Source organism: Sardina pilchardus, chromosome 10 (assembly GCF_963854185.1).
Source record: "Sardina pilchardus chromosome 10, fSarPil1.1, whole genome shotgun sequence".
NCBI classification, from domain to species: domain Eukaryota; kingdom Metazoa; phylum Chordata; class Actinopteri; order Clupeiformes; family Clupeidae; genus Sardina; species Sardina pilchardus.
This window is the reverse complement of record NC_085003.1, coordinates 20,297,263-20,324,279: the sequence shown is the minus strand read 5'-3', so window position 1 is coordinate 20,324,279 and position 27,017 is coordinate 20,297,263. Positions and strand designations below refer to the sequence as shown.

The following is a 27,017-nucleotide window of genomic DNA, read 5'->3' as shown; positions in this document are numbered from 1 at the left end:
AAAATCAGCGCTATCTTCTGCAGCTATTCGGACGACGTGCAGGGTCAGCAACTAACAAACACTGGAAGAAGCACAATGCTGAAGCACTAACCTTTGCCTCAGAGGGGAACTGTTAGAAAAGTGCAACCACAGCAACCAAAATCCAATGTATGCCAGCTGAAATGAATGCTACTAGAAATGTCTGTATTGTTCTATTCTTCTGAAGCTTCTTCACAATATTTTAAACAATACATAAGCGGAAGAGTTAATGTGTTATTTATTCATGTGAACATCTGAATTAGATGACAAAAACAAAGAAAATATCACACATGTTCAAGGGACACAGGTTTTAACTGAACACTAATATCTAGTTCTACAAGAGAAATCCAGATGGCCTCACCAAAAAGCATCCCATATATTAGTTGGACTATAAGGCATTGCGGAGATGTAAGTAAGGAAGGCATCTCAAAAGGTGGCCCTGGAAAACCAGTGGAATGACAAGTGTACTTAAAGACATATGGAATGGAAAAAAAACCAACTAGGCTAATCATAAATAGAAACAGGTATTGTCACATGTGCCAGATGATGTCACTCATCAGGTCAGATACTCTTTTTCTTGCTGGGCTTTTATTCACTGGGATTCTGGATCACAATTAACAGATACTCTTTGTCTGGAAAAAAAAGAGAGCAAAAATCATTTACTTTAAAATAATAAGACAACAAGACCATGTTTTCCACAAAGGCATACGATTACGATTACAGTTCTTACCTGGAGCTACCATGATCTCATGTTTCTTGGATCTTATCCTGAGAAATGTCAAGTCATTTTGAGGGTCAATATCTCGCACTGTACTTCTGGCCTTTATGGCCAGCTGATGAAGGAGTCCCGCATACTGCACTGTGGTTGAGTTGTCAAGTGTGGTTCTGATAGGAATTCCTAACAGTTGACACAAGAAGGGGAACTGCTGTTACAGCCACACTAGTAGGATGCATCAGTAGCATCTCTATGTAATAACATTGCTGAAACGAACTGTCTGCAAGTTAACTAGCGATACAACTAATGTCATAACGTTATAGGGATATGCATATTCGCAAAAAAAAAAGCTGCCTATATTTCACAGTGTGACATGAAATCATATGAACTTAACGTTACCCTCAGCGTTTACGACTATTGTTCCAATAACGCCTTTATGGGTCTGAATCCTCTTCAAGGTCTCCTCAACTTCAGCCTGTGATACATTGGAAAATAAAAACGTTAAATACCCACATCAAGGGGGGCGAGGTGTTCTACTACTTGGCTAAGGTTACTTTGGGCAGTTACTGCAGCCTACGGTGACACAAAATCGGACAACTGGTAATAGCCTTGGCTAATGTTTAGTTACAGTATTTGCAGCTAACGTTAGCTAACATAAACGTTATGATGCCAGGGAAATTCGTCTAACTTCAAGCTGTGAATGAATACACACAGTAACGGTAACAGTAACAGCTGCGGACGCGTCAAACATCCCACTAACTTACTATGATTTCGTGGTATTAATTAACTAAAATCAGCACTGATGAAAATATGTCTTACCATTTTTCCAAGTGATTCAGCTTGTTCGCGTTCCGGTTGCTATGTGGAAGCGGAAGTCCTTGCACCAATGTTGTCCGATGAGGACATCAGCAGAACCATGGGAGCAGAACACTTTGACGTGAAAGCTGATATCCAACTTGTGAAAGACCTAATATGCCTCGTATGGCAATGCAATGCAATTATAAATCCCAAAGAACACAGCTGTACGTGTCTAAAGTTTGTTTGGTAAAAATATGCTCCTGAGATACTGCTTTGTGTGAATACATTTCCCATCAAGCACTTCGAAGCTTCGTCACAATATTATTGCGGAAGTGCAGTCGCAGGATTTACAGCAACGTGAATACTGTGAATTGTGTAGTCGCCCCTGACTAGCTCTTTTAGATTCTCTGTGGCCCACAACTGTTTAACTTAACTGGGTTAAGTGATTTGTGTTATCGATCCTTTGTACATCATGGCAGCCATGTCACTAGCTGGAATGGATGACACTGACAGCGAGGACGAGCTGCCGCCGGGCTGGGAAGAAAGATCTACAAAGGATGGATGGGTTTACTATGCAAAGTAAGCAAACTTAAGCGCAACGTTTGAAGGCTTGTTAACTACAAAGTAAACTGCATATTGCCATCAGTTTTATAAACACAGGACTGCTAAGAATAAATGGACTCTTCTGATGAAGTAGCATGCAGTGGAAAGTTAGTGCCAATGCACCTGTCAGTCACTCTGTGCAGACTGTGTCCAGATTTAGCCTACCCTGTGTGTTTCAGTCACAAGCTGTGACTGCAAAATCTGGCTGGTTCAGTGTTGAGTGATCCCTGTCTCTTGTTTTACCAGTCACGATGAGATGAAGACTCAGTGGGAGCATCCTAAAACTGGGAAGAAGAAGCGCTGTGCTGGAGGTTTGTCACTCACTCTGTCATTAGCCTATAGAAAATTTTTTTAAAATATTACAGCCACATTTGTTACATAGCCTATTAGACCTAGCCTACACATCAAACTATTAGCACAGCAGAGTGTGTTAGAATTCTGATTGCACGCTGCAATAATGTAAGTATTTAATGTATTGTTTTGTTTGATGACTGAGTTTAATGATCACTGGTTATTGTACAGATTTACCATATGGATGGGAACAAGAGACAGATGATAAGGGGCAGCTCTTCTATGTGGAGTAAGTCATTTCAGAGAAGCATCAACATCAACAAATTAAATTTTATAGCTGCTATGGGCCCTAATTTAAATGGCAGGCAAAGTGCAAAGTCTGTCAGCAAGCAAAATGATCTTGCATGAACCGCGTTGCATGTTGACTCCTCAGTAAGATCTACTCAAGGTCTACAAGCAGCTAATTAAAGAGACCCTATGCAACTTTTTCATAGTCATAAAATCGCTTAGAAATCGTTGTTTTGCTTGACTGACCAGTTTTATCGAAAACAGTCATATTTCCTCCCGCCCCCAGTGTCCCTATCCGCTATTGCAACCTTGCAGTTTGTTCAGGAGACGATCGTTCCCTGTTTACATCTGGAAGGCTGGGACGCATAAAGAACAAGAAGAACCACGCTTGCAATTTATGTATTTATATATAGCCTATATATGTATAAATATGCATGCTAAAGCTGTCGGGGAAGCTCTGCAGAGAAATATGCAAGCATAAAACGAGCGAAAATGAAAAACGAAACCGAAACTTAAGATGAAATCGCCAATCCTGCATAGTTCCTCTTTAACTTGCCTAGTTCTGAAAGTAGCTTTAGTTAGATGTATGACTTTGCACTTTGCCCATCATGAGCGCTCATTATTTTAGGATGAATAAGGATAGAACCTATTTTGTTATTGTGTAGCAGTAGCCTATGGTCTGTCATTATGCCTAGTCCATGAAGCTATATGGAAAAACCAACCCTTTTGTTTTTTACTAGAAATACATTTAGTTGAATTTTTATTTTCATTTTTAGTTTAGTTTCCATAGATTTTTAAATGTTGTAATGCGTAATCGCTTAAATCGTTTCAATATGTTCAAAAATGGCTTCCAGTTCAAAAGTTCAAAATCAACTCAGATATTTTGAAATGAAAATGAATCAACTTTTAGCATAATGCTATGCAACATGTTACCATTAGCTACCCAACTACTCAAGTTACCATTAGCTCAATTTTGTTAACTGTGCCACCAAAAATGCCTTAGAAATGCACCTTTTAAATGCAGTTGAAAGGGTATTAGTGCATAGTATAGTATAGTATAGTATAGTATAGTAGTGTATTTGTAGTTGTGAATTATAATGCATTTAAAATACATTTAAATCTCTCTTATAACATCCTCATTTAACCTCTGCCATCAGCCACATCAACAAGAGAACCACCTACTTTGACCCACGCCAGGCCTTCACTGTAGAGGATGTGCAGGTGAGGCCGAAGAGGTTCGATGGCAATTCCTCTGCCTTGGAGGTCCTGCAGGGTCATGACCTCTCCAGTAAAGTTGTTCTCATCACGGGGGCCAACTCTGGAATTGGTGAGTGGTGATTGTTTGGTATTACATCACACCATATTATTGTACTTCTTTAATTGTGAAGAATGCTTTATGTTTTTTTGGAGAATGTCTTATTTTAGTTGAAACTAGAAGCTAGAATGGATGCTAGTTGAAATGCTGTTATTCAGAGCTCAGGGAAGTTTTATGTCACTCATTTGCCAATAAGGTGTAATGTTATCTCCGTTTCAAAGGTTGAGTTACAGTATTTATCCTGTGTGTGGCGCTGTTGCATCACATAACAAAAGTGTTTGGTTGTAATAGCCTCATTACATCAGAAGAAAGCCTGCATTCACAGAGTCTTTGAACTGAGTGAGCAGGTATCAGAATAACCTTTTGAAAATATCTTACAAACATTTATGGTATCTGTTAATGTAGTACACAATTGTATTTGAATCAATTAACACAGACAGATGAGCTGCCATTGTTAAATGTAATTAATAAGACTAGAGACTGGTTGGCTGCTGACTTAATGGGTCTTCAATAAGACCCCCCCGTCCTTCTGTAAGTCATGGGAGGTACTGTTGCAACTAACCATTTGAACCTATTGCACCAAAGGTAACCTCAAATGTAATGGGAAAACCCAATACATGGTGCAATTTCACCAACTTATGATTCTGATACCATTCTAGCAACAATCAGGATTTTGCAAGGATGGTATCCAGGATGTTACTAGGATGGAATCGATATTAAGTTGAGCAGGTTGAAACGGAGAAGAAAACAATGATTTTTAATTTCACCATGCGATGGGTTTTCCCAGATCCCACCACAAATATGCTTCAAAAGGAAGCAGACAGATGAGAACTATGCCGCTTGTGTTGTTAGAGTGGAATTGACAAACCAGCGCTGAATAGGAGTGATATTTAGTGATTGCTTAGTTTAGGATAAATGTCCTAAAGAGTTTTGACTGTTGAAAACAGGAGTATTTTGAGTTGGATAGATTCTCTATACTTGCCTAAATGAATCTGGTCGGAAAGGTTGGGTGCTCTAGTTATTGTATGTGTTATTAATGTCATTATAGTCTAACTATGTATTTTAAAAAGTAGCGATAAGAATGAGCAGATTTTCAAACAACAGAGCAGATTTGCTCCACTGCATTTTTGATAATGTGTGAGAAAATTCATAGTTTAAAAGAAATCAATACGATAACATAATTCACCTTTGGCTGTCTGTCTCTGCAATAATAATAAGCCACATTTTTGTACCTTTTTTTTTTAAAGCTAATTTTCTTCTGAAATTGGTGTGCATTTCTCATCATACATTTTGTATTTGAGACCCTTATGTACACTAGAGGGCAGACAAGATCTGTCTGATCCTTCACAAGACTGTAGGCCATTGTGAATACTGGAAATTATACTTTCAACGTAGCAAATGTATTTATTTGAGCACCTCTTACTTGTATGTCTCAGCAAGTAAACAGAAAACTTCATAATATGTGTAGTTACTCAGCCACTGTGAGGACTAATTTATGCTGGACACTATTGTCACAATAACTCTTTTCACCCATCACAGGCAAGTGGGAAAGAACTTCAGTCAGTTAAGCTGACATCTTCAATATCTTAATCTTTTTAAAGATGTTTAAACAATTTAGCAATTATTTTCAATAAGCCATCATCGCTGCTGTTTGAGTTTTATGACATCACATGCATTGCATGGTAGGCTACCACTAGTTCTAAAAAATAAAACAAAATCACAGCGAATATGAACTTAATTTTTTTTTTTTTTTTTTTGGGGGGGGGGGGGGGGGGGGGGGGGGGGGGGGGGGGGGCGTGCCATCGGTACCCACATTGGATTGCATCAGTCTTCCTTTTAGCCTTCCTCTTTGCACAATTTAGAAAGCAGCGCGACTCCTCTCACAATCTTTAATCGTGGTAATGGGGATGAATGTTCACTTGTAGTCACCTACCTTCTTTGCGCTTTCCTCTCCTCCCTCTCTTTCTGTTAGCACTCGTCTGCTAGCGCACTCCTGCTCACCTGGGCCTCGGCATTGATCCTGCAGTGCGTTTGACCCTGGCTGATGCCTCCCATTCATTCCCATTAGCTGCTCCCGCGCTTTCCTTAATTCTCCTCTATTGAACCAACTAAAAGTTATTTACCGTCTCACCGAGTGTCCACTCCGCCAGGCCGCTAACAAAGGCACCGCCACCTGTCATTCGAGCGACTTGTCTCTCAGAACGTTTTCTGACGAACAAGTCCACTTATTAAAAAAATAGGCCTAATGTAAAAGAAAATAAACCATTTATTTGTGTTGAATGCATATGCGTCTCCGTCCGTTGTATGTTGTATTTAAAGGAAAATATCTGTCAGAAAGCACAGCCTTAGTCGTATTAAAATAGGCTGAGCTCAAAATTGAGATATTTAAAATAATGTAATATTAGCACATGGCCTCGAGTGCCAAAATGTGGAGCTTCTGCTTAACCATTAAGTGAAGGGTTGTCTGCAGTCTTCAAGCCACAATCCTATTCGCTGCTGTTTAAACAGACCATTCTTTTTCGTGACAAACTTTGACAACAATAGGACTAAGCTGCTAACCAGCCCATTACGACTCTCGGTCTGTCTGCGGTTGAATAATTGCGAATCCCTGCCACCTGCCTTGCCCTGCTCTCTCCTAATGATGTCTTTCTGACACAGTTCCCCGAGCTCAGTGTGAACCGTCGGCCCTGTCTGTCACGTAGCCATTCTCTCTGCGCTCGTTCTCACACAACCACTGCCAACATTTTTTTTATTTACTTGGCAAAAATAAAGTTATAGCAGAGAGACCATATGAATATTCACTTATGAGTTTGACTTTATGTGGTCGAATTATTATAGGCTGTTTCATTTACATTTAATCGAACTATTGGGCTAGTGTAGGCTATATAATTTCAAATTATTTTAGAATAGGCCCACTTAGAATAATTATTATGATATATGTAAGCATGGGTTGTAGGCTATTAAATGGTTATACCATTTTAAAACTTTTTTTTTGTCAAATTTAACCTTGATAAAATAAAAGGATGACATTTCAGATGCATGTCGTTTGGATATTTGTGTCATGTGAGGTCTCCAATTCTGTTGTAGTGCTTCCTCAGATGCCTGTTTGATGTAAGCTGTGTGGCGGAAGCGTATAAGTGTATTTTCCATGGACACATTCTAGCAGGGTTAGCTGTGGTTGAATCGGTTGGCTTTATGAAGGGGGTATATTTTATCATCTGTTGACGTCACTACAGTGTTTTTATATGGAGAAAAATAAATAAATGAAAGGAAATAATAGGCTCCTATACATTTTGACTTAAACCTATTGATGTGCTTATTTATGTTATTTGATGAGGTCGTGTGTATCCCCAGACGGTTTCATTATTTTGTTGATCTTTTTTGCTTGTGGCCCCAGCTGGAGCAAATCCTCTTGGACTAGACCTGCTGCATTCAGTATGTAGTCCTGGCTTTAAAACATCGAAGCAAATAGGATAACCGTAATCTGATCATGTTTTAGAAATGTGTGTATTATAGTATTCTCCAGACGTTACTTTGGACTTGAGATGCACTGATTCCAGCATTTTCTGTGAAGAAATCCTTCGCATAATGAAAGTTCTTACTGTGTGTGTGTGTTTGCGTATGTTTGTGTGTGTCTGTGTCTGTGTGTGTGTGTCTCTCTCTCTCTCTCTCTCTCTCTGTATGTGTGTGTGTGTGTGTCTCTCTCTCTCTCTGTATGTGTGTGTCTCTCTCTCTCTCTCTCTCTCTCTCTCTCTCTCTCTCTGTGTGTGTGTGTGTGTGTGTGTGTGTGTGTGTGCGTGCAAGAGTGTCTGTGAGACCCTGATGTATTCCACCTTTAATTTGAATTTGACTGGAAACTGCTTACCCATTCTGCCCTTTATGATTCCGAGCTGGAAATGTTCCATATCCCAAATGCATGATCGGAATTCCATACAGCTGCATTGTTTTGGTGAGGTCCCCACACTGGCAGGGGAAATAAATAGTGTAGTGCTGGGATATATGAGGAAGGACACATAGGGATGAACAAAGGCATATGTTCCATCACTGTATTAAAGCATCATAGGTGTTTGCACTTTACAGAAATGTGTTGCAGGTAATTTAATTCTTCTTGTGGCCGTGCCTCCTCTTCAGCTCTGAGCTAAAGTTTCTGTGCTTCTGCGCTCTCCAGTATACGCATTGTGGCTGATCATTAGATTGAGTCTGATTTGTTAAGCATAACTGCCATTAAATCGATTACGGCCCTATATTTACTGCAGTGCTGGGTATGCATAAGGCTTGCCTTTAAACACATGAGCAGTGAAGCATTACAGCAACAAGAAGTGTGGAACTAAATGCATAATTCATACTATACGGAATGAGATGGATAAAAAAGATCATTCCGAGGGTGGAGGGGAAAATTTCTTTTTTTCCCTCTTTTTTTCCTTCCCTCCCTCACCTTCTCTTTGTGGCGTTCCTCCACTCGGCTCGAGGTTCACGAGGTGATTGTTATTGTACGCGAACGGGTCAGGAAATGGCGGCCGGGGGGTCTTAAATGCGAATTTCATGTCCTTTGTGATGAATCTGTTTATTGGCTATATAATGAATACCAGATATGGTTGGTTAGTCAAATTATTGAACTTTATCAACCTTGGATCAAATTCACAATGCAAGCCAAATCTGATGTAACATGCAAGAAAATTACAACTGGGGATAAAAAGTTCAATAATGATTATGGGCCCAATATAAGTGAGTGGAGAATGGGAGGATGGAATGCATATACATGTTTAAGGTCTCAGACTCGTGCTGAAAGGGCCGGGCAGATAAGAATAGCTGTGCCCACACTGGCGTGTGAACTCAAGTGCTTTATAGATCTGCCCCGTTTAGAGTGTTTAAAAGAGCTGGGATTCTTCTCTCTCTCTCTCTCTCTCTCTCTCTCTCTTGCTCTCTCTCTCTGTCTCTCTTTCTCTCTCTCTCTCAGTCACTCCTGCTTTTTTTGATTACAGTCATAAAAATAGACATGTCTCTCTGATTTGGTACAGTATAGTGTGTGTGTGTGTGTGTTTGAGGGACACTGCGGGGTGTGTGTGTGTGTGTGTGTGAGGTGTGCGGCTGGGAGAAAGTGGGGGCTGACCGGAGCGATCGGAGGGCATCATGAAAAATTGCGCTGGGAGTTGGAGTGAGTCACTGGGGGTCAGGGAGGTGTGCTGTTGGGGGGGGGGGGGGGGGGGTTACAGGGGGACAGGAGAGGAGATGTGTGTGTGTGTGTGTGTGTTTGGGGTGGGGGGGGGGGTGAGGGTTGATGGAACGGCAGCAGCCCACTCAGGTGGAACTCCTCGGCCTCCACTCCTGTAATTACAAACCATACATTTCACTTTGGAGGGTGACAACAGTGGCCCAATCTAGACGAGAGTTGCACGTTATTAATGGGTGGAATTAGGGTTCCCTTGCGAGCAGGCACGAGCGACCGTCTCCTCATTCTGGCCCCAAAATATATGACACACCTGCAGGACCTCTTCAGAGCTCCCGTCGCGCTCCCCCCTGCACGGTTTCCATTTTCGGACAATTATCGAAAGTACTTTTTCATCTCGTGTGACAAGGAGAGCCACTTGTAGCGCGGCGAGGAGAGAATGAATTGTAACAGATCGCCTTATTGCCAGAGCTCCTGCTGATTGGTGAGGGGGCTACTGCACCTCCAGTTGCACTGTGACAGGCTGGGAGTTCATTTCTAGTGCCAGTGTATTGTGCTCATTTGGATTAAATGTTTGTGTATCAGCACATTCATACATGTGTAATGTGTTTAGACTTGAATTGAATTGAATTGAATTGAATTGAATTGAATTGAATTGAGCATGAATTCTCATATCGCATAATGTTAAGCTTTTGAGCAAAGAAATATCTTTTAGTTGTTAGATTGTTGGAGAATTCTGTTGCTTCTGATTTAGACATATGGAACCAGACCACACACACACACACACACACACACACACCTTGGTTGTGATTGTTGCTATTAATCAGATGTACTTACAGTATAATTTGAAGCTGGTGCATAGATGGTTGTGAAGCAGGTTTCTTATAACTTGTGTACCACGAGCCCTTGTATATGCAGAGTGGACACACTGGTGGTCATAGGATGGGGAGGCATCTGCAGGAGACCTCAGTGCCTCTGTGGGAGCTCACCTCAACACGGACGCACTTCTGTTCTCGGAGAGGAAGAAAAGCCCATTTTCCAGTAAACTTGCTTTTGGATGTGGAATTAAGGCTGCTCTCAGCGCGCCATGCCAAACAAGTTTCCCCCTTGCTGCTGTTAATGATCTCATTTATGTAACCCATACACCTGTGTATTAGCAAAGATTGTAATGTGGAGCAGTGGGGCGTTGGAGACAAATAGACCATGAAATCACTAAATCAGCAGCCTGTAGTGGAGATCTTAGCGCTGCCGTCGTGTTATTTGCTCCACGTGGCAGTGTTACTGAAAAGCTTGAATAATATGGCATGTCTCTAGTGAAAAATAAGGAAAAGACATGGCATACCATATGTGGCAGTGTTACTGAAAAGCTGAATAATATGGCATGTCTCCAGTGAAAAATAAGGAAAAGACATCATGGCATACCATATGTGGCAGTGTTACTGAAAAGCTGAATAATATGGCATGTCTCCAGTGAAAAATAAGGAAAAGACATGGCATACCATATGTGGCAGTGTTACTGAAAAGCTGAATAATATGGCATGTCTCCAGTGAAAAATAAGGAAAAGACATCATGGCATACCATATGTGGCAGTGTTACTGAAAAGCTGAATAATATGGCATGTCTCCAGTGAAAAATAAGGAAAAGACATCATGGCATACCATATGTGGCAGACTACAGGATGATTTGTCAGTATACCAAACTCAGTCAGAGAGATGGAGTTGTTGAGGTTACAGCTGAGATTTGCTGAAATGTCAGAGAAGGAGACCGAATTGACTAGAAAAGAGGACAGAGGTGTGTGTTCTGGGTGTGTTCCGCAACCTTGTCGTTCAGGTACAGTGGGATAGCTACTTGAACGACGCTATCCTGAAAGCTGTTTTGGCTATCTTGGTATATGTTATTCCTGAAACTGCAAAGTGTGTGTTTATGCATTATTCTGAATGCTGCAAGGTAGCTCTGGTCGGTTGAGCTGTCTCATGGCTGGTTTTAGTAGGCAGTAGATAAAAATATGTCATGATGTCTGAGAAAACAATAAGAATGGATAATATGCAATAACAGGTGTTTAAGAGTTAGGTTCAAATAGTAATACAGTGGAGTTAATGCTACCGTGGACATTTGTGTTACTCCAGTGAGCCCTCTATTCATGCTTGGAGCAGGTGTTTCCTAGCCTGGCTCTGCCAAATGCACAGTTACTGTGGCTATTAAATCGCATTTCAGACGGAATATCATCATTCCATATTATACCGGAAATGACTGGATCAGCAAGTACATTATGTCACTATGGGTGGGTGCACAGCACAAAGCCAAATACAGTCAGTTGGAACTTAAATGTGCTGAACTCCAAAAACAAGTCTGTTGTCTAGTGTTGATAAGTATTTTTACGTGAATGCGTAGATTTGAGTTGGGTTGCAGTAGGTGCCAGGTGTATGCACACCCAAACTCCAAAGAAAAAAGCCGAGCATAGTGTTCCAGTGCCTGACCTCAATGGGAAAACACCCAGATGATGTTGTAAAAACCTCTCCTGAAAGGGTGTGTTTGTTAACACATACATACTGTGTGTGTGTGTGTGTGTGTGTGTGTGTGTGTGTGTGTGTGTGTGTGTGTGTGTGTGTGTGTGTGTGTGTGTGTGTGTGTGTGTGTGTGTGTGTGTGTGTGTGTGTGTGTGTGTGTGTGTGTGTGTGTGAGCGCGAACAGGAGCAGGAGCAGTCACAGCCCCTGTGGCACGGCATGTCAGGCCCTCCTTATTCTCCATTAATACAGCAGCCAGCAGCAGGCCCCGGTGTTGTTGCTCTTGTTTTTAATTTGTTTTCCATCAGGAAAAACAACGGTGTCAATTAATATCCATCAGGAGCGCAACAATCATCACCGCTGTACACGCGCCTTACATGGCCCTGCCCTGCCGTGTGGCTGTACAGCTGCTCATTATGGGCTGTTGGGATGTCGCCCATTAGCTGTGCAGGAGCCCGAGCTTCTGTGCGCGGTTACACACGTGCCTTAATACTGTTAAAGACACAATAGACGCAACTGAAAGGTGCGAAAGTAGATAAATCATTTGGCTAATATTACAGTGAATTGATATCTTTTTTTCTGATTAAGGATATTTACCCCATCTTTTGTCCCACGTTAAGACATTAATTAAGACGACTTTAAAGCTTGTGTTAGTTTAAGACTTTTTAAGACGTACTCTAGTTGACAGGTGAATGCATTTTTCATTCCCCGTCAGTTGTTTAGAGAGGAAGGTAAAAATCTGAATGCAGCATTTTGTCCTTTTTGCATGTTTATATATTGCCCCCCCCCCCCCCACTAAGATGATTGAGTGTCTGGACTCAAACGTGAGTTTCCTCCATTTCTCTTAATGAGGTGTCATATAATTTAATTCCATGCTTCGCTTGTCAGAGAGAGCTTCCGATCCCGCTCCAATTTTGACTTTTAATGGATATTACTCTTTAGCACTCGCGTCACAATTAGGGCTCCTAGTTTGCCTTTTAATGAAAATCAGATTAACGCGTAATCTAATTAAAGTTCATTTTAATCCACGCTATCGTGCGAGTTGTCTGCCGGGCGGAATCTCCGGGCCCCACTGTCAGAGTCACTTCGTTTGCATGCGGATGTTAGGTCAGACTATCAATCAAGGCTGTGTGTGTGTGTGCGTGTGTGTGTGTGGATACGGGAGAAAAATACTCCCATTTTAAAGTGTGGCTTGGCATAACAAACACAAACACCATATTTTAGGAGTGCTTGCCCTCATCCCATGCATATTTTAGCATCCTATTACAGGGCCTCACACATGCAGAACAGATTACTCGCCACTCCCTGACCAAGTGGCTTTACACACACACACACACACACACACACACACACACACATTTGCACGCACACACACACACACACACACACACACACACACTTACACACACACACACACACACACACACACACACACACACACACACACATTTGCACGCACACACGCACACACACACACATTTGCACGCACACACACACACATACACACACGCATGCATGCATACACACACACATTAACCCTTTAGCCACCAGCACATGGCTTCTCCTCCTCCGTGTGCTCTGAGCTCCTTGCTCTGTTGAGAACAGGACACACACACACACACACACACACACACACACTCTCCTTGGTCTGTTGAGAACAGGACGCTGTTGTCTGGGCCGCGTCCAGAAGGGAGCGAAGGGAGTTCTGTGTGAGGAAAAACACACTCCGCTCACTCCTGCTCTCCTCTAATAAGTAGTAAAAGAAAAAAAACACACTTTTCAAGTCCTCTGTTCCGTCTCTTGAACTTGTGCCACCAGATGAAGATTCGTTTCATTTAGTTGAAGCCTCTCCGCCGATTGGTTTGACCCATTTAGACCGGGTTTGGGAATGAGCTCCCATCCATATCTCTGTCTCCTCTCTGTTTTGTGTAATGGGCTGGGTACGATGGGGGCACTTTTATCACAACCGTGCGAAATAGAGATCGTCTCTCGACTCGGAGCGAGAGAAGGGCCCGCTCCTATCAGAGCCTGCGTGAATCAGCCTTATCTCCGCCTCTTTGAAGTGCCTCTGCGTTCCCAAGGTTTGTCAAATGGGCCAAAATAACACCAAACACAAACCGAGTGGAGTTTTAACCTGTGGTGGAGACAGCTGCCATCCGTCAGGCCAGCGCTAAAGCTAAAGCCTTCTTTCCTTTTCCGATCCGCTTGCCCTTAGTTTGGTTGATATGCCAGCTCTGCTACAGAAGCCCTTTGGGGACATCTCAGTCTTTTATCAGCGCGGTTGCCAACGCCACTCACCACTACATTAGTGCAATCTTGTTCATCGGTTGGTGCAGGCCTGATAAACTGGCCAAAAGAGGCGCCTGGAGCTGGAAGTGTGGAGAGCCTATCGCTCCCGTAGATATGATTTCAACTCCCCCACCCCCCCCGTGCACGGAGGCTAGTGGGCTGCTTCCAACCCTGTCTGAACTCACCACTGAGTGCACTGGCAAGTTCACCAGGAAGTTATCGGAGTATGGAGCTGGAGTAATCTGTGGTGTGTGTGTGTGTGTGTGTGTGTGTGTGTGTGATGTCTGGCTGCAGGTTTCGAGACGGCGAGGTCTTTCGCTCTGCACGGCGCACACGTCATCATGGCCTGCCGGAACCTGTCGCGAGCCACAAAAGCTGTCAATCTGATCCTCGAGGAGTGGGTAAGTGTCTTGCACGCGCACACACACACACACACACACACACACTGCATATCCACACACAAATGAGCCTATCTTGCCAGCATCCACTCACAATTACACCATTCACCAAGTGTGTAATACTATTATGTAGGCTGTATGCCTGTATTCCACACAAGACAAGCTTCACAGCAGTAGCAGCAGTTGTATGCTGTGTATGAAGGTAATTCAGAGTGAATTAATTTTGACATTTTTCAAAGATGACATTTTCTGAAAATCTTTGAAAATAAAAACAATTCTAAAGGGAAGAAGAATCGGTAGTGCTAATTTGTGTTAATTTTCAGTGAAGGATACATTTAAAAGTAGAACACACACAATTAGAAAATCATAGAAAATGGCTGCACATAATTCTCTAGACATGTCTGGATCAGATTCCTCTAAGCCATTGTGGGATCTCCATCCTAAAAGGCCCCACCCGCTCCCCTCTCCTCCTGCCTGGCCATATCGTCCTCTCTTCTCCGACCCATTCCTCTGCTGCAGAATTCATTGTCAGTCTCTCTTCTGAATGTGTGCCTCATGTGAGATTCTGCGGGGGAATGAAGGGAGGGAGAGGGGAGGGGGAGGGGGGGTGGGGTGGTGGCAGGGTGGCGGCCTGCCTGCCTCTGCTGCGCTCGGGGAGACTGATCTCTCTGATAGTGCCTCTTATTAGTCTGAAGAGGGAGGTGGTTGGCCGGGGCGTCTGATAATTAACTTTGATTATTGCACTAATATTGTGGCACTCCTGTCCTGCGCCCAGATTTATGACTCTGGGAAAATAAACAAATGAAATGTAGGTGCTGGAGCAGAAAGAATAAGCCATTAGCGGCTCTTTAATTACCTCCAGCCTCACGCCCGGAATTAGCTGATTAATTACAGCCCAGCTATAGATTACTGGGAATCTGAGGCTTTTCAGCGCTCGCCAGAATATCTAATGGAGGCAAAGCAGCGCTCCGCCGCGGATAATACCTTTACTCTGCAGCTTCTAAATCAACATGTTTCAACTAATGCACAGTTTCAGGTAGCACCTACAGGCACAGGTATAGACAGTGTGTGTGTGTGTGTGTGTGTGTGTGTGTGTGTGTGTGTGTGTGTGTGTGTGTGTGTGTGTGTGTGTGTGTGTGTGTGTGTGTGTGTGTGTGTGTGTGTGTGTGTGTGTGTGTGTGTGTGTGTGTGTGTGTGTGTGTGTGTGTGTGTGTGTGTGTGTGTGTGTGAGAGAGGGGGACAAAAAAGACAGAAAGAAACCACTTTAATGTTGGGAAAGGATTGGATCTGTTCTCTGTCTGAACTACTGCAAGAAAAACAATGAAAATATGAACAAAATGAATCAATAAAACATCATTTTTGTTAGAGAAAAAAATGAAGAGTAACGGAGGTCAGTAATTGTAAGTGATTGATTGCAAGCAGTCCTACATTTTGCAAGAAATTAATTATTGCATGTTTTCATTTTCCAAAAATGTAAATCTTTTCTTTCTGCGCTGCTCCAGAAGGTGCCCTGGTGAATAAGTGCTATCTAAAAGGCTTTATCAAGGAAACATTTGCCCTTCCTGATTAAAAAGTATTGGATTTAATAGGCGCCCCCAAAAGGTGGGAATTCCAGTTTGAATAATGAAAGTCATGATATCAGAATAAATCTCTTTGGGGAGGGAAATGCACACTTTGCAGAGGTATTAATAGATTCAGGAAAGGACAGGCCGAGGGAAATTAATCTCCCAATGATGGATGGGCCGACCTGTCTTCCCACGCTCCAGTGTTTAAGGTTATTTTGATAAAGTCTCGTATTTTGGAATCCCCCCCTGTAGGAAAGGCCATCCTATCTACTTCCAGGTCAGCGCGCGTTCCATTTAGGCTGCCAAAACTGTGAAGTCTGCTTTTCATGATAACCATTAAACTGCAATCCATCAGGGCACGGAGGCTCTCGCTGGTGGAGCTCTCTTTAAAGTTCATGTTTAATCATCTCACTCCAAACCCCGTACGGCGGCCCTTTGATGAAAAAGTTGTAGTGGCGCTGATCTGTCGCACCTGAATGAGAGTGTTTGTTCACATGACCTTATGCAGAGACCCACCTCGGCCCAGCCTCACGCCAGCCTCTGTATTTATGTGTCAGGAGCATTAATTAGATTCAGGGGCTCTTTTATCACGCCACTGATGCATAAAAAAGGGCTTTAATAGGCTTGGCCTGGTGGGCACCGACTCCTTCTTCCTGCATGATTTCATTCTAGTCCAGCACACACCACTGATCAAATGCTCCATAGGACCTCAATGAGCTGATTCAGGCGTGTGTGTGCGTGTGTGTGCGTGTGTGTGCGTGTGTGTGTGTGTGTGTGTGTGAGTGAGAGATAGACTGTGTGATGGGGTCGACTGGGATTGTGCAAACTTTGGCTTGCTGATTCAGGTGTGTGTGGAAGTCAGGGGAAGGTGGACTGGGGGGTATGGCACGAGGCGGGGGGCGGGGGGTGTTAAGGAGTGAAACACCTGCGTGCTGAATCAGGTCCGTGTGTGTGTGTGTGTGTGTGTGTGTGTGTGTGCACGTGTGAGTGGGGCGGAAGTTTAGATGCCCAGTAGCCCCCTCTCTAAATCGGCCAGCGCCTTATCTGATTCCTGCATTCATCCGCCTCCATCTTCCCTCCTTTGCAGTGGTCAAGAGGTGATGTGACTGCTGGGGGTGAAAGGTCACTCCAGGGGCTGGAGGATGAGTAGGGTCACTCCTGACACGTCTGTACTCTTAGTAGGCTGTGACCTGCCCCACTGAGTACTGTCCAGAGGCCCAGGGGGACAGGCCTGTGAGGTCTCAGATAACAACAGTAGCCTCTACTCAAGAGTGAATCATCACCAACGCTACAGTACCAGTAGGCAGAAATGTGGGAAGACATGTCCTCTGGAAGCATCCTGTTGTTTTACACTGGAGAGGAGTGTTGTGCCTAACCTCAAGATAGCATCTATTAAATCATGATTAGCGGAGCGTGTCATGCTGAATATGTCACCGGTGTTAATCACTTTTAGATTTCAAGTAAGTGTGTGCGTGTGCGTGCATGTGTGTGTGTGTGTGTGTGTGTGTTTATGTGTCACTGTGTCTGTGTGTATATGTGTGTGTGCATGTGCATGTGTGTGTGTTTATATGTCTGTGTGTGTGTGTGTGTGTGTGTGTGTGTGTTTGTGTGTTTATGTGTCACTGTGTGTGTGTCTTTGTGTGTTTATGTGTCACTGTGTGTGTGTGTCTGTGTGTGTGTATGCCCCGTGTGTGTGTGTGTGTGCTGGTTCTACTGCACCTGGTCCGGTGCCTGCCCGGTTCCGTGTGTCGGTGCGGTGCAGATGTGCGGGGCTCATTAGCGGAGTTTAGAACTGAGAAGAAGGATAAACATTTACGCCGGCCCTGGGTCCCCCTGCTGGCCTGGCCGTGTTTATGGGGTGATTGGGTGGCCTTTACTGTGGGGGTGCGGCGGCTGTAAACCTGCGCAGATGTGCACTGGGCCGCCACAGATAAAGCTCCAGCAGCTCTGGGGTCTGGGGACGGCCTCTCCCACTGGAGGGGGGGGGGGGCACTCCTCCACCCCTCCACCCCTCCACCCCTCCACCCCTGTCTTGTCAGTGTCACCTCAGTCCTCTGGTCAACCAGCGTTGCATCATACAGTACATGTAGTGTGTGTGTACAGTAAATGGATCTATAATGTCAGAGGGGTGTACAGATGACATTCACATTTCTACCGTAATTTCCCGACTATTCGCCGCGGCTTAAACATTGATTTTGCAAAATTTCTCCTGTTATGAGGTTAATATAGGGGGGGCAGATAATATGGTGCTAATATGGTTTTGTTTATTTTAACTTGCATAAAACACTGTCCTGCGGCTTATATGCGGGAAATGACTGTATATGTCTTCTTGGGTTGCACACAGTAGGACATGTAGGCCTGCATTAAGGTTGAGGAGTGGGCTAGAGGAGTAAGGCATGTAGTCCTGCATTAAGGTTGAGGAGTGGGCTAGAGGAGAGAAGATGAGCAGGATGGCAAGAGGAGGAGAGCAGCTGCTGGAGACGGCAGCACATGCACCACAAATGAGAGTTGAGGGAGAGAGAGGGGAAGGGGTGCTCAACACATGCACCACAAATGAGAGTTGAGGGAGAGAGAGGGGAAGGTGTGCTCAACACATGCACCACAGATGAGAGTTGAGGGAGAGAGAGGGGAAGGTGTGCTCAACGGCACTAAGTGGACGTAGTCAGATGGAAGTTATTTACATTAGATTTAGTTATTTAGATTCAGATTCATTGCATTAGTCTATAATACAGGCTTGTTCATGCTTCCTACAGAAACGTGTAGGCATAACGTGCCAGTCTTGAACGTGATTTATTTTGGCAGATGGATGAATCAGATTCGGACAGTAATGCTACGTAATTGGCACATGCAAATATTCCCTGTCAGAGAAGAATATGTTGGCTCTACCTTTACTCAAAAATCCATGCCTTGGCTGAATGTATTGCCAGAGACAACTGGCCGAATGGAATAGGCGGTTTTCATGGGTTTGTGCTGCTAAACTAGGGCCCATGGTCTTCTTTCCAAGTCTGTTTTTACAACACAGTCGGCGGAGAATCTTGTCTACCTGTAGGCTTATGCCAGATTCGGAACAGCTGGTGTTGCCTGCACTTGTGTGTCTTCTCTCTCTGTGCTGTGTGTTAGCTGAGCTGGTGTTGCCTGCACTTGTGTGTGTGTCTTCTCTCTCTGTGCTGTGTGTTAGCTGAGCTGGTGTTGCCTGCACTTGTGTGTGTCTTCTCTCTCTGTGCTGTGTGTTAGCTGTGTGGTGTTGCCTGCACTTGTGTGTGTGTGTCTTCTCTCTCTGTGCTCTGTGTTAGCTGAGCTGGTGTTGCCTGCACTTGTGTGTGTGTTCTCTCTCTGTGCTGTGTGTTAGCTGTGTGCTGGAGCTCTGCTAGATGCTGCTCTGCATTCCTGCTTGTCTGTAACCCTGAAGGGAGATCCCACCATAACAGCAGGTTAAACTGCTGGTTAACCACTGAGGCAGTATGAATATGAGTCTGTGTGTCTGTGGGTGTATGCAAGTGTGTGTGTGTGTGTGTGGGCGTGTGTGTGTGTGTGTGTAGCCTGCGCGTCCGTTAGTTTTCCTGATTGCCTTTAAAATTCTGCTTATCTTTGAGTCCAGCCCCCCTCGAGGGCTGTGTAATGGCGTCTCCGGGGAGCTGGACTCCCGATCAAGGCCCCCGCCGCTCCGCTCCCCTCACAGAGCCGAAGATCTGGCCGGTGGGGCCCCCCCCCCTTCACCCCCCCATGCCCCCCCCCCCTCCACCCTGGTGCCCGGGCCTGATCCTCCCCATGCTAATGAGCTGCTTTGTAATCACTCTAATTGCTCACCCAGGCCTCGTGTTAGCATGTTGCTGTTGTTTTATGAAACCGCATTTAGGAGGTGGGAAGGGAAATTAACATGGCCGGTGTCTCGCGCAAAAGATGTGTTGTGCTGTTAGGGTGAGCTTTGGAACCAATTAGGACGAGACACAACTCCGGTGAGGATTGTGGAGGAACGGTGGAGGAGGGAGGAAAACACACACACACACACACACACACACACACCCTCAAACACAACCTTGTAATACGGGAAGGATCACATTAGTGTGGGTCAAATGGAGGCTTTTTACGTGAATAAAAGAAATCTGTATGGAGGGATTTATAAAGCACAGCCTTCAAGTCAATGAGTCACGTGTCTTTTTAGGAATCTTACCTACCAGAGACTGATCAAGTGTGATGCACATTTTACAATGTCGATTCTTGATTAATGTTCACACACATTAATATACACTCACACACACACACACACACACACACACACACACATACAAACACACTCTCTCACACACAGCATTAGTAGGAAAGCAAGCTATTGAGATTCTAACTGAACTGAGTGATGCTTTATTAATTGAGGAGTTGAATTTGAAGTGGGGAAAAAAAACGAAAATTCAGAGATTCAAATGGATGAGACTGCATGAAATGGAAATACTTTGCACCCGTGATGGGAATGTTTTGCGAGTGTTCCATCCTGTCTTGTGCATTTTTTGTGGGGTTGTGAAGAGGGCAGCGGCCGAGAGGAAGAGCTCAGAGGAAGATGGAAGAGGGCCGCCCGTGAGTCTCCGCGGGCAGAACTGAAGACAGAGGGGTCGGTGGGGGATGAGTCCTGGGAGTCCTGGGCTCTCACTTGCTCCCATCCCACTGTCGCCAGGCCAGTGGAGGCACAGGGGGGATGGGGAGGGGAAAGGAGGAGTGTAGAAGAGAGAGAGAGAGAGATAGAGGGAGAGGGAGAGAGAAAAAACAGAGAGAGAGAGAGAGAGAGAGAGAAGCTGAGTGACAGGCAGACAGACAGGGGGATGAGTCAGGAGTGTTTTGGAGCCGACAGCTGGGCAGGTGGATGGACAGCGAGACAGATGAACAGATAGCCAGAGACGGACACGGAGGGGCATCACCAGTGCGTGCGCAGGCCCCTAAATGCCCCTAAATGCCCCTAAATGCCCCATTAGTGTATCAGCTTCCTGATCAGATGTGTGCTGGAACAGGGCTATTTTGGGGGCCCTGTAATCCATTCTGGTCAGCCCGTGTTTAGATAGCTGACCTGACATAAACAGGGTGGCCCTCCGCTCGCGGTGGCCACCCGATGTGGAGCGGCCGATAGTGGGTGCTGGTGACGGCCGTCCGTGTGTCCGGCGGGAGAGAGGGCAGTGCTGTGCACACCGGCGGCTCTCTTCCCCTCGGCTGGGGCCAGTCATGGAGAGAGTGTGTGTGTGTGTGTGTGTGTGTCTCCTCCGTGTGTCTGAGTGTCCCCTGCTGTCCTGCACTCCCAATGGCTGACTACTGGTCAGCTGCATTGTCCCCAGTGTTGAGTTGTGCTCGGGTGCGGAAAGTGGGCCATCTGTGTGTCAGTGCAGAGAGATAGAACGAGGGAGGAAAGGAGAGAGCGAGTGAGAGCTCTCGGATGATGGAGAGAGAATGGGGATATGGGGACGTGTAGTGTGTGTGTGGTGTGTGTGTGTGTGTGTGTGTGTGTGTGTGTGGTGCGGCCAGGTGACATGACATGAGCTCTCTCTGACTAAACAAAAGGTGGAGGAGAAGCGCATGAGAGAAGACACCGGAAACAGAAGCAAGTAGAACAAAAGCCAGAGTGAGGAGGAGAGCGGAAAGAAGGGAGGAATAGCAGTGAAAGTGAGAGGAGGAGAGCGGAAAGAAGGGAGGAATAGCAGTGAAAGTGTGAGGAGGAGAGCAGAAAGAAGGGAGGAATAGCAGTGAAAGTGAGAGGAGGAGAGCAGAAAGAAAGGAGGAATAGCAGTGAAAGTGTGAGGAGGAGAGCAGAAAGAAAGGAGGAATAGCAGTGAAAGTGAGAGGAGGAGAGCAGAAAGAAAGGAGGAAGAGCAGTGAAGGTGTGAGGAGGAGAGCGGAAAAGCAGTGACACAGAGGAGGGAAGAGAGGAAGAGTGAACGTGAGCAAAACAGAACAGCAATGAGAAGGAGAGCAGAGGCGCAGCAGGGCAAGAGAGAGAGCCTGCCTGTTGTGTTGTGTGTGTGTGTGTGTGTGTGTGTGTGTGTGTGTGTGTGTGTGTGTGTGTGTGTGTTTTGTGTGTGTGTGTGTGTGTGTGCTGCACGGGACCTTTCAGGAGCCCTCCGGTGAGTTTGGAGACAGATTAGTTTGGAAGAGTGGCCGCGAGGCAGCGTGCCTTAACGTCCTGTGTCATGTTGACAGGCCACGTCAGAGGGCCGCCCTGATGCCCAGTGAAGGGCCACCGATGCACACAGGAAGTGACACGGCCAAACCGCTGACCACGGCCATTTGCTGCTGCCCTTGGGGGGGCAGAGGCGACTGCTCCTTTTCTGCCCAGCTGCACTGACCCTGCTGTTCTCTGACTGTGTGTGTGTGTGTGTGTGTGTGTGTGTGTGTGTGTGTGTGTGTGTGTGTGTGTGTGTGTGTGTGTGTGTGTGTGTGTGTGTGTGTGTGTGTGTGTGTGTGTGTGTGTGTGTGTGTGTGTGTGTGTACGTATGGCACGCGTGTGTGTTTTGTTTTGTGTGTGTGTTTATGCGTGTGGATGTGCATGTGTGTGGAGCTCATCTCTTTTTCTCTGCTCTCTGTGTGTGTGTGTGTGTGTGTGTGTGTGTGTGTGTGTGTGTGTGTGTGTGTGTGTGTGGGGTTGTACTGTACCTGTACTCATTCTTGTGTTTCTTGCTCTGTGTGTTGTTGGTGGGTGACCCTGCATGTTGGGCAGCCGAGTCTCGCTGCTGCTGTGTGCCTGACCGGTCCTGCCTGATACGGAGCAGAGGAGGAAGTGTGAGGTCATTTCCCCGGTCACCAGTCACGACCCCGACTCTCAATCTGGTCAGCAGAACGATGACAGGGCATTGTGTGAATCTCCTGTTTGGGTTTAATATAGACCCCCTTTTTTAAGAGAAGCACAGATGGGAGATACTCTATCTCTGCAAGCAGTTCCATTAAATAAGATGCCTTTTGTTTGTGAATGCACACGTGTGCACGCTGGCAAAGTAGTCTTTGCCAAAACAAACACGGTAACAATGAAAGTGAAGTGGCAAAACAACTTTCCCTGTCTGCCTTAAGGGATGTTTTTGTCACAAGGCATGCAGGAAGTTGAAAAGCTATGATAATCTAAAGGTGACAATCTAAAATGATTCTATTTAGAGACGGAAACAGTTCAGACCTACAGTAGTTTAGTTCTGTCTCTGGCACTGCTTTCAAATTCGATTCTCCACGTTCTGAGCTTCCTAATCTCCTCCATTCTTAAAAGCTGGAATTTAATTGTTGTATCATTTTATTGTGCTTTTATAAAGAGCGGTTTTACCACAGCCATAAACCATTTATGAGGTGAAAAGTGTCACGGTAAACCTTTTAATATCATCCCGTGAAGAGGAAAATAGCATGTCGAGATCTGTCAAGATGGTTGTCTTCCTCCGGTCCGAGGGAGAATATGCTCTTTGAATCATTTTTGGTTTGATGGAAGCAGCGTCTTTTTCATCCTCAGACTTGAGTACGGTGCAGAGCGTGTTGCGGGTTCAGTGGGGGTGTATTTGGGGGGATGATGGTGGAGTTGTGGGGGAGTTGTGGGGGTGTAATGGGGGTATGATGGGGGAGTTGTGGGGGTGTAGTGGGGGTATGATGGGGGAGTTGTGGGGGTGTAGTGGGGGTATGATGGGGGAGTTGTGGGGGTGTAGTCGGGGTGTGGTGGGGGTGTGGTGGGGATATGGAGGGGAAGTTGTGGGGGTGTAATGGGGGTATGATGGGGGAGTTGTGGGGGAGTTGTGGGGGAGTTGTGGGGGTATGATGGGGGTGTGGTGGGGGTATGATGTGGGTGTGGTGGGGGCCGGTGTTGCAGTCGGCCGCGGCGGTGAGAGGTCAGGAGCCCTAGGACAGCCAGGCCACTAATCAGCTCTCATGGCCTCCCTCTGCAGGGCCGCCGCGTGGACGCTGGCCTGCGTTCACCTGCTCTCTGAGGCTTGACCTCTCGCTGACCCCTGCCTGAGCCTCTCTCAGGAGCGCGGCATGCTGGGAGGACAGGGGACGGGGGGGCGGCTCCTAATGATGGGCTGCGGGGTCGGAGGTCAGCTGGGCGGCTGCTTTTAACTCTTCCCCCGTTTGCCGCTAATTCACTCTTTCATTTATTCATCCCTCCATTTGTTCCTTGGCCGCCGGAGGGGGTGCTCCTTTCAAGAGGAGAAGAAGGAGCCGTCCTCTCGCTGACCAGTCACTTTCATATCAGGAGTGCTGCACAGGCTGGCCAAGCATGCGGCCCCCCCCCCCGCCCCTCTTCAGCCACTTAGCAAGTCTCTCTCCAACTTCTCATCCACAATGCAGCTCCCACAGTTCTTATACTGGAAGGGTCTAAAAGTGGAAGCAGAATCGGACAGTCAGCTTTCAGTGTTCTGAATCCCCAGTGAGATGTGACCAGAAGGTGTAAAGAAGGAAAAAGAGCAGTACATCAGGTCCCTCCTCGTTTTAGTTTTTTTTTTCTTCTTCTGAAAACCTGCTCCATCATCTTGGCTTGTGCGGCAGGCTGTGTTGGCGGGGGAGGATGAAGACTTTGGGGCTTCATGTGCAGGCGGCCTCGTCTACATGTTTATTTAGCAGATGATAAATCCGTGCCGCTCGGTCATCAGCGCCCCCCCCCCCCCCCCCCTGAATATATCAGCGCACTTACAAGATAATCCCGCATTCATGACAATAGCCTGGAGCAGGGGAGCAGTAGATTAAAAGCAGGTGCGTTTACGCAGGTCTGTGATTCACGCAGATTAGAAGCCGAGGATTAATTTGAGGGGAAGCGCCAGACTTCCTTTAGGTTGACGGGCGGGTGGCGGGTGGCGGGCGAGCGGGTGGCGCGTGGCGTGCGGGGAGGTGTGATGGCATCACCTGGGAGAGGCGCCAGGCTTGCTTTTTTTTTTTTTCTTCTTTTTTCTCATTTTCACCTTCATGCTTGACGCTGTTTACAAATGAGTTGATTTCCGTTGCGGGTGGTTTGCGCCGGCGCCGGTGTGTGTTGTTAATCTTGTGCACCACACACAGGTAACTTCTGTCAGATGGGACGTCGCGATTGAGACTCTATCCTTTAGGGCTGCTGTTGTTTTTTGTCCTTAGAGATGAAATGATTGACTGTGACACCTCGTGGAAAAAAAGCCAAATTAAATGGTAATTAGTTTCCTGTCTCTGCTGATGATGACTATGACAATGATTATTAAGAGCCGGATCAGAACAAATCTATCCCCTACAGGGATTTGATACGGGACAAAAAACATTATTTATGATGAGCAACACATGAAGCAGGGTAATAGAGACGCTCTGACTGCTCGCACTGAATATGCTGTGTGTGTGTGTGTGTATATGTGTGTATGTGTGTGTGTGTGTGTGTGTGTGTGTGTGTGTTTAGGCATCCTGTGGATGTGATGAATAAATCAGGTCTGGTCTATAGTATCATTAATCAGGAATGCCTCCACTGTCTACACCTTCATCAGTACACACACACACACACACACACACTCACACTCACACTCACACTCGCATACGCCAACATACACATGATTAACAATAAAACTCAGAGCCTTGAAATGTGTATAAAATAAAATGTGTATATTTCATTTAAATGACTCTGGCAGTAAATAATTGTCAGCTGTTCGGTGGAGCGTGCAGTGTGTGTTCGTCTTCCCTGGAAAGAGCCTCTGCATCAGTGTGTCTCTCCACCGCGTTATGAAGGAACCCAACTGAAGATGGGCTAAATGTAGCTCTTCTGTGTTCTGAGACGTTCAGAACTGCGTCCTAGTGCTCATTAGTTTCTTCACTCATGCAAGACTGAGTGAGGATCGTTTGATCGTGTACACAACTGACACAACTGACACAGCTGACAAGTTGATTGAGCGGTAGCCTATGCAGGTGTGGAGGTCTTTACCTGTGTCTCAACTCACCTTCTTGCACACTTAGCCTTGCTATTGTGAGTATGATTATGACAGCATGAGTTCCCGGATAGTGTACTAATAAAGGGACCACCAACTTCTTTTAGCTTCGTATTCAATTTAATTGTGTTGTATTCAATTCAAGACAAACACATCATGCAAGCACATGCTGTAAAAAGGATACTTACTACATCGGAAGTTTCTGGAAACAGAGCGTGTGACGTAGCCTCTCAGCTCACTTTCATTTCTCCTCATTTATGGAATTGTGTTAGGAGCTGTGGCTCAGTCAGGGCAAGAAGAGAGGGAGTAAACTGAACAGAGATAGGAGAGATGGGGGAGGGGAACAAAGAAAGTGATAAGAGGAGGGAGCAAAGGAGAGAGGGAAAAAAAGACAGAAAGAGAAAGAAAGAAAGAGAGAAACAGGCAGCACAAATCAGAGGGGGAATGAGAACAAGAAAGATACAGAAAGAGAGAGAGAGAAAGAGAGAGACAGAGTGAGAGAGAGGAAGAGGGGAGGAAAAATAACAGCACTCTAATTTCCCAGCACTAAATGCTGAAGTGTCGTCGGGGGACGTGTACAGCACATTACAGGTTAAGCCCTCATTTTGTCTCCAGGACCCAGAGAGAGGCCAGACACTCGGCGCTGCCTGCCCCTCAGCCTTGATCCACGCGCAGCCATGTACCCAGGGTGCACTGGGCCGCCCCGAGGTGTCAGAAGTGCTTCAGTGTGTTTGCTTGAGACTTAGAGCCTTTATTGTGTCCGAGGCCTACTGGGGACGGCCAGGCAATATTGTTTTATGTGTGTGAAGAGTGTTTTCCTGTCTTTGTGTGTGTGTGTGTGTGTGTGTGTGTGTAGGAATGTGGGTGGGGTGTTAGTGAGAGTATGTGTGAAGTGTTACAGTAGATTAACACTGGCCAAAGCAAGCAAGCCAAAATCTGACCAACATGTCTGAACGTAGGGATTGTTTCTTTCACGGCACTCATAGGAACTGATGATGGTACTGTGCTCTCCCCCTCCGTCACTGGCCTTGTGTGGGACCAGGACAGGTACAGGTGACCGGTGGAGTGACCCCTCGCTTCACTGATGTGACCTGAGCTGGCTGGCTTGAGGGTTCTGCTGGCCTGGATGGCTTGGATCTCTCAGAAGGGGACAGAGGGGGTGGGGGGCAGAGGGGGGTGGCCAGTAATG

At 45.8% G+C, this 27,017-nt stretch overlaps 2 protein-coding genes across 2 annotated transcripts in view; one reads left to right on the top strand and one right to left on the bottom strand.

Annotated features, from left to right (window-relative positions):
- Window positions 1-232: 232 nt before the first annotated feature.
- LOC134093705 (dynein light chain roadblock-type 2) lies at window positions 233-1,634 on the bottom strand. The gene is made up of 4 exons (XM_062546905.1): window positions 1,553-1,634; window positions 1,133-1,208; window positions 749-916; window positions 233-650 (listed from the first exon to the last, which is right to left on the bottom strand). The coding sequence occupies exons 1-4, from the start codon at window positions 1,553-1,555 to the stop codon at window positions 607-609; spliced, it is 291 nt and encodes a 96-aa protein (XP_062402889.1). The 5' UTR covers window positions 1,556-1,634; the 3' UTR covers window positions 233-606.
- A 243-nt stretch (window positions 1,635-1,877) lies between these two features.
- The window catches only part of wwox (WW domain containing oxidoreductase), a 211,589-nt gene continuing 186,449 nt past the window's right edge, over window positions 1,878-27,017 (top strand). Inside the window, exons 1-5 of the mRNA XM_062546899.1 lie at window positions 1,878-2,110; window positions 2,381-2,445; window positions 2,657-2,714; window positions 3,871-4,040; window positions 14,285-14,391. Of these exons, the coding sequence (XP_062402883.1) occupies window positions 2,004-2,110; window positions 2,381-2,445; window positions 2,657-2,714; window positions 3,871-4,040; window positions 14,285-14,391 (507 nt within the window). The 5' untranslated portion in view covers window positions 1,878-2,003. The remainder of the gene's footprint in view (window positions 2,111-2,380; window positions 2,446-2,656; window positions 2,715-3,870; window positions 4,041-14,284; window positions 14,392-27,017) is intronic.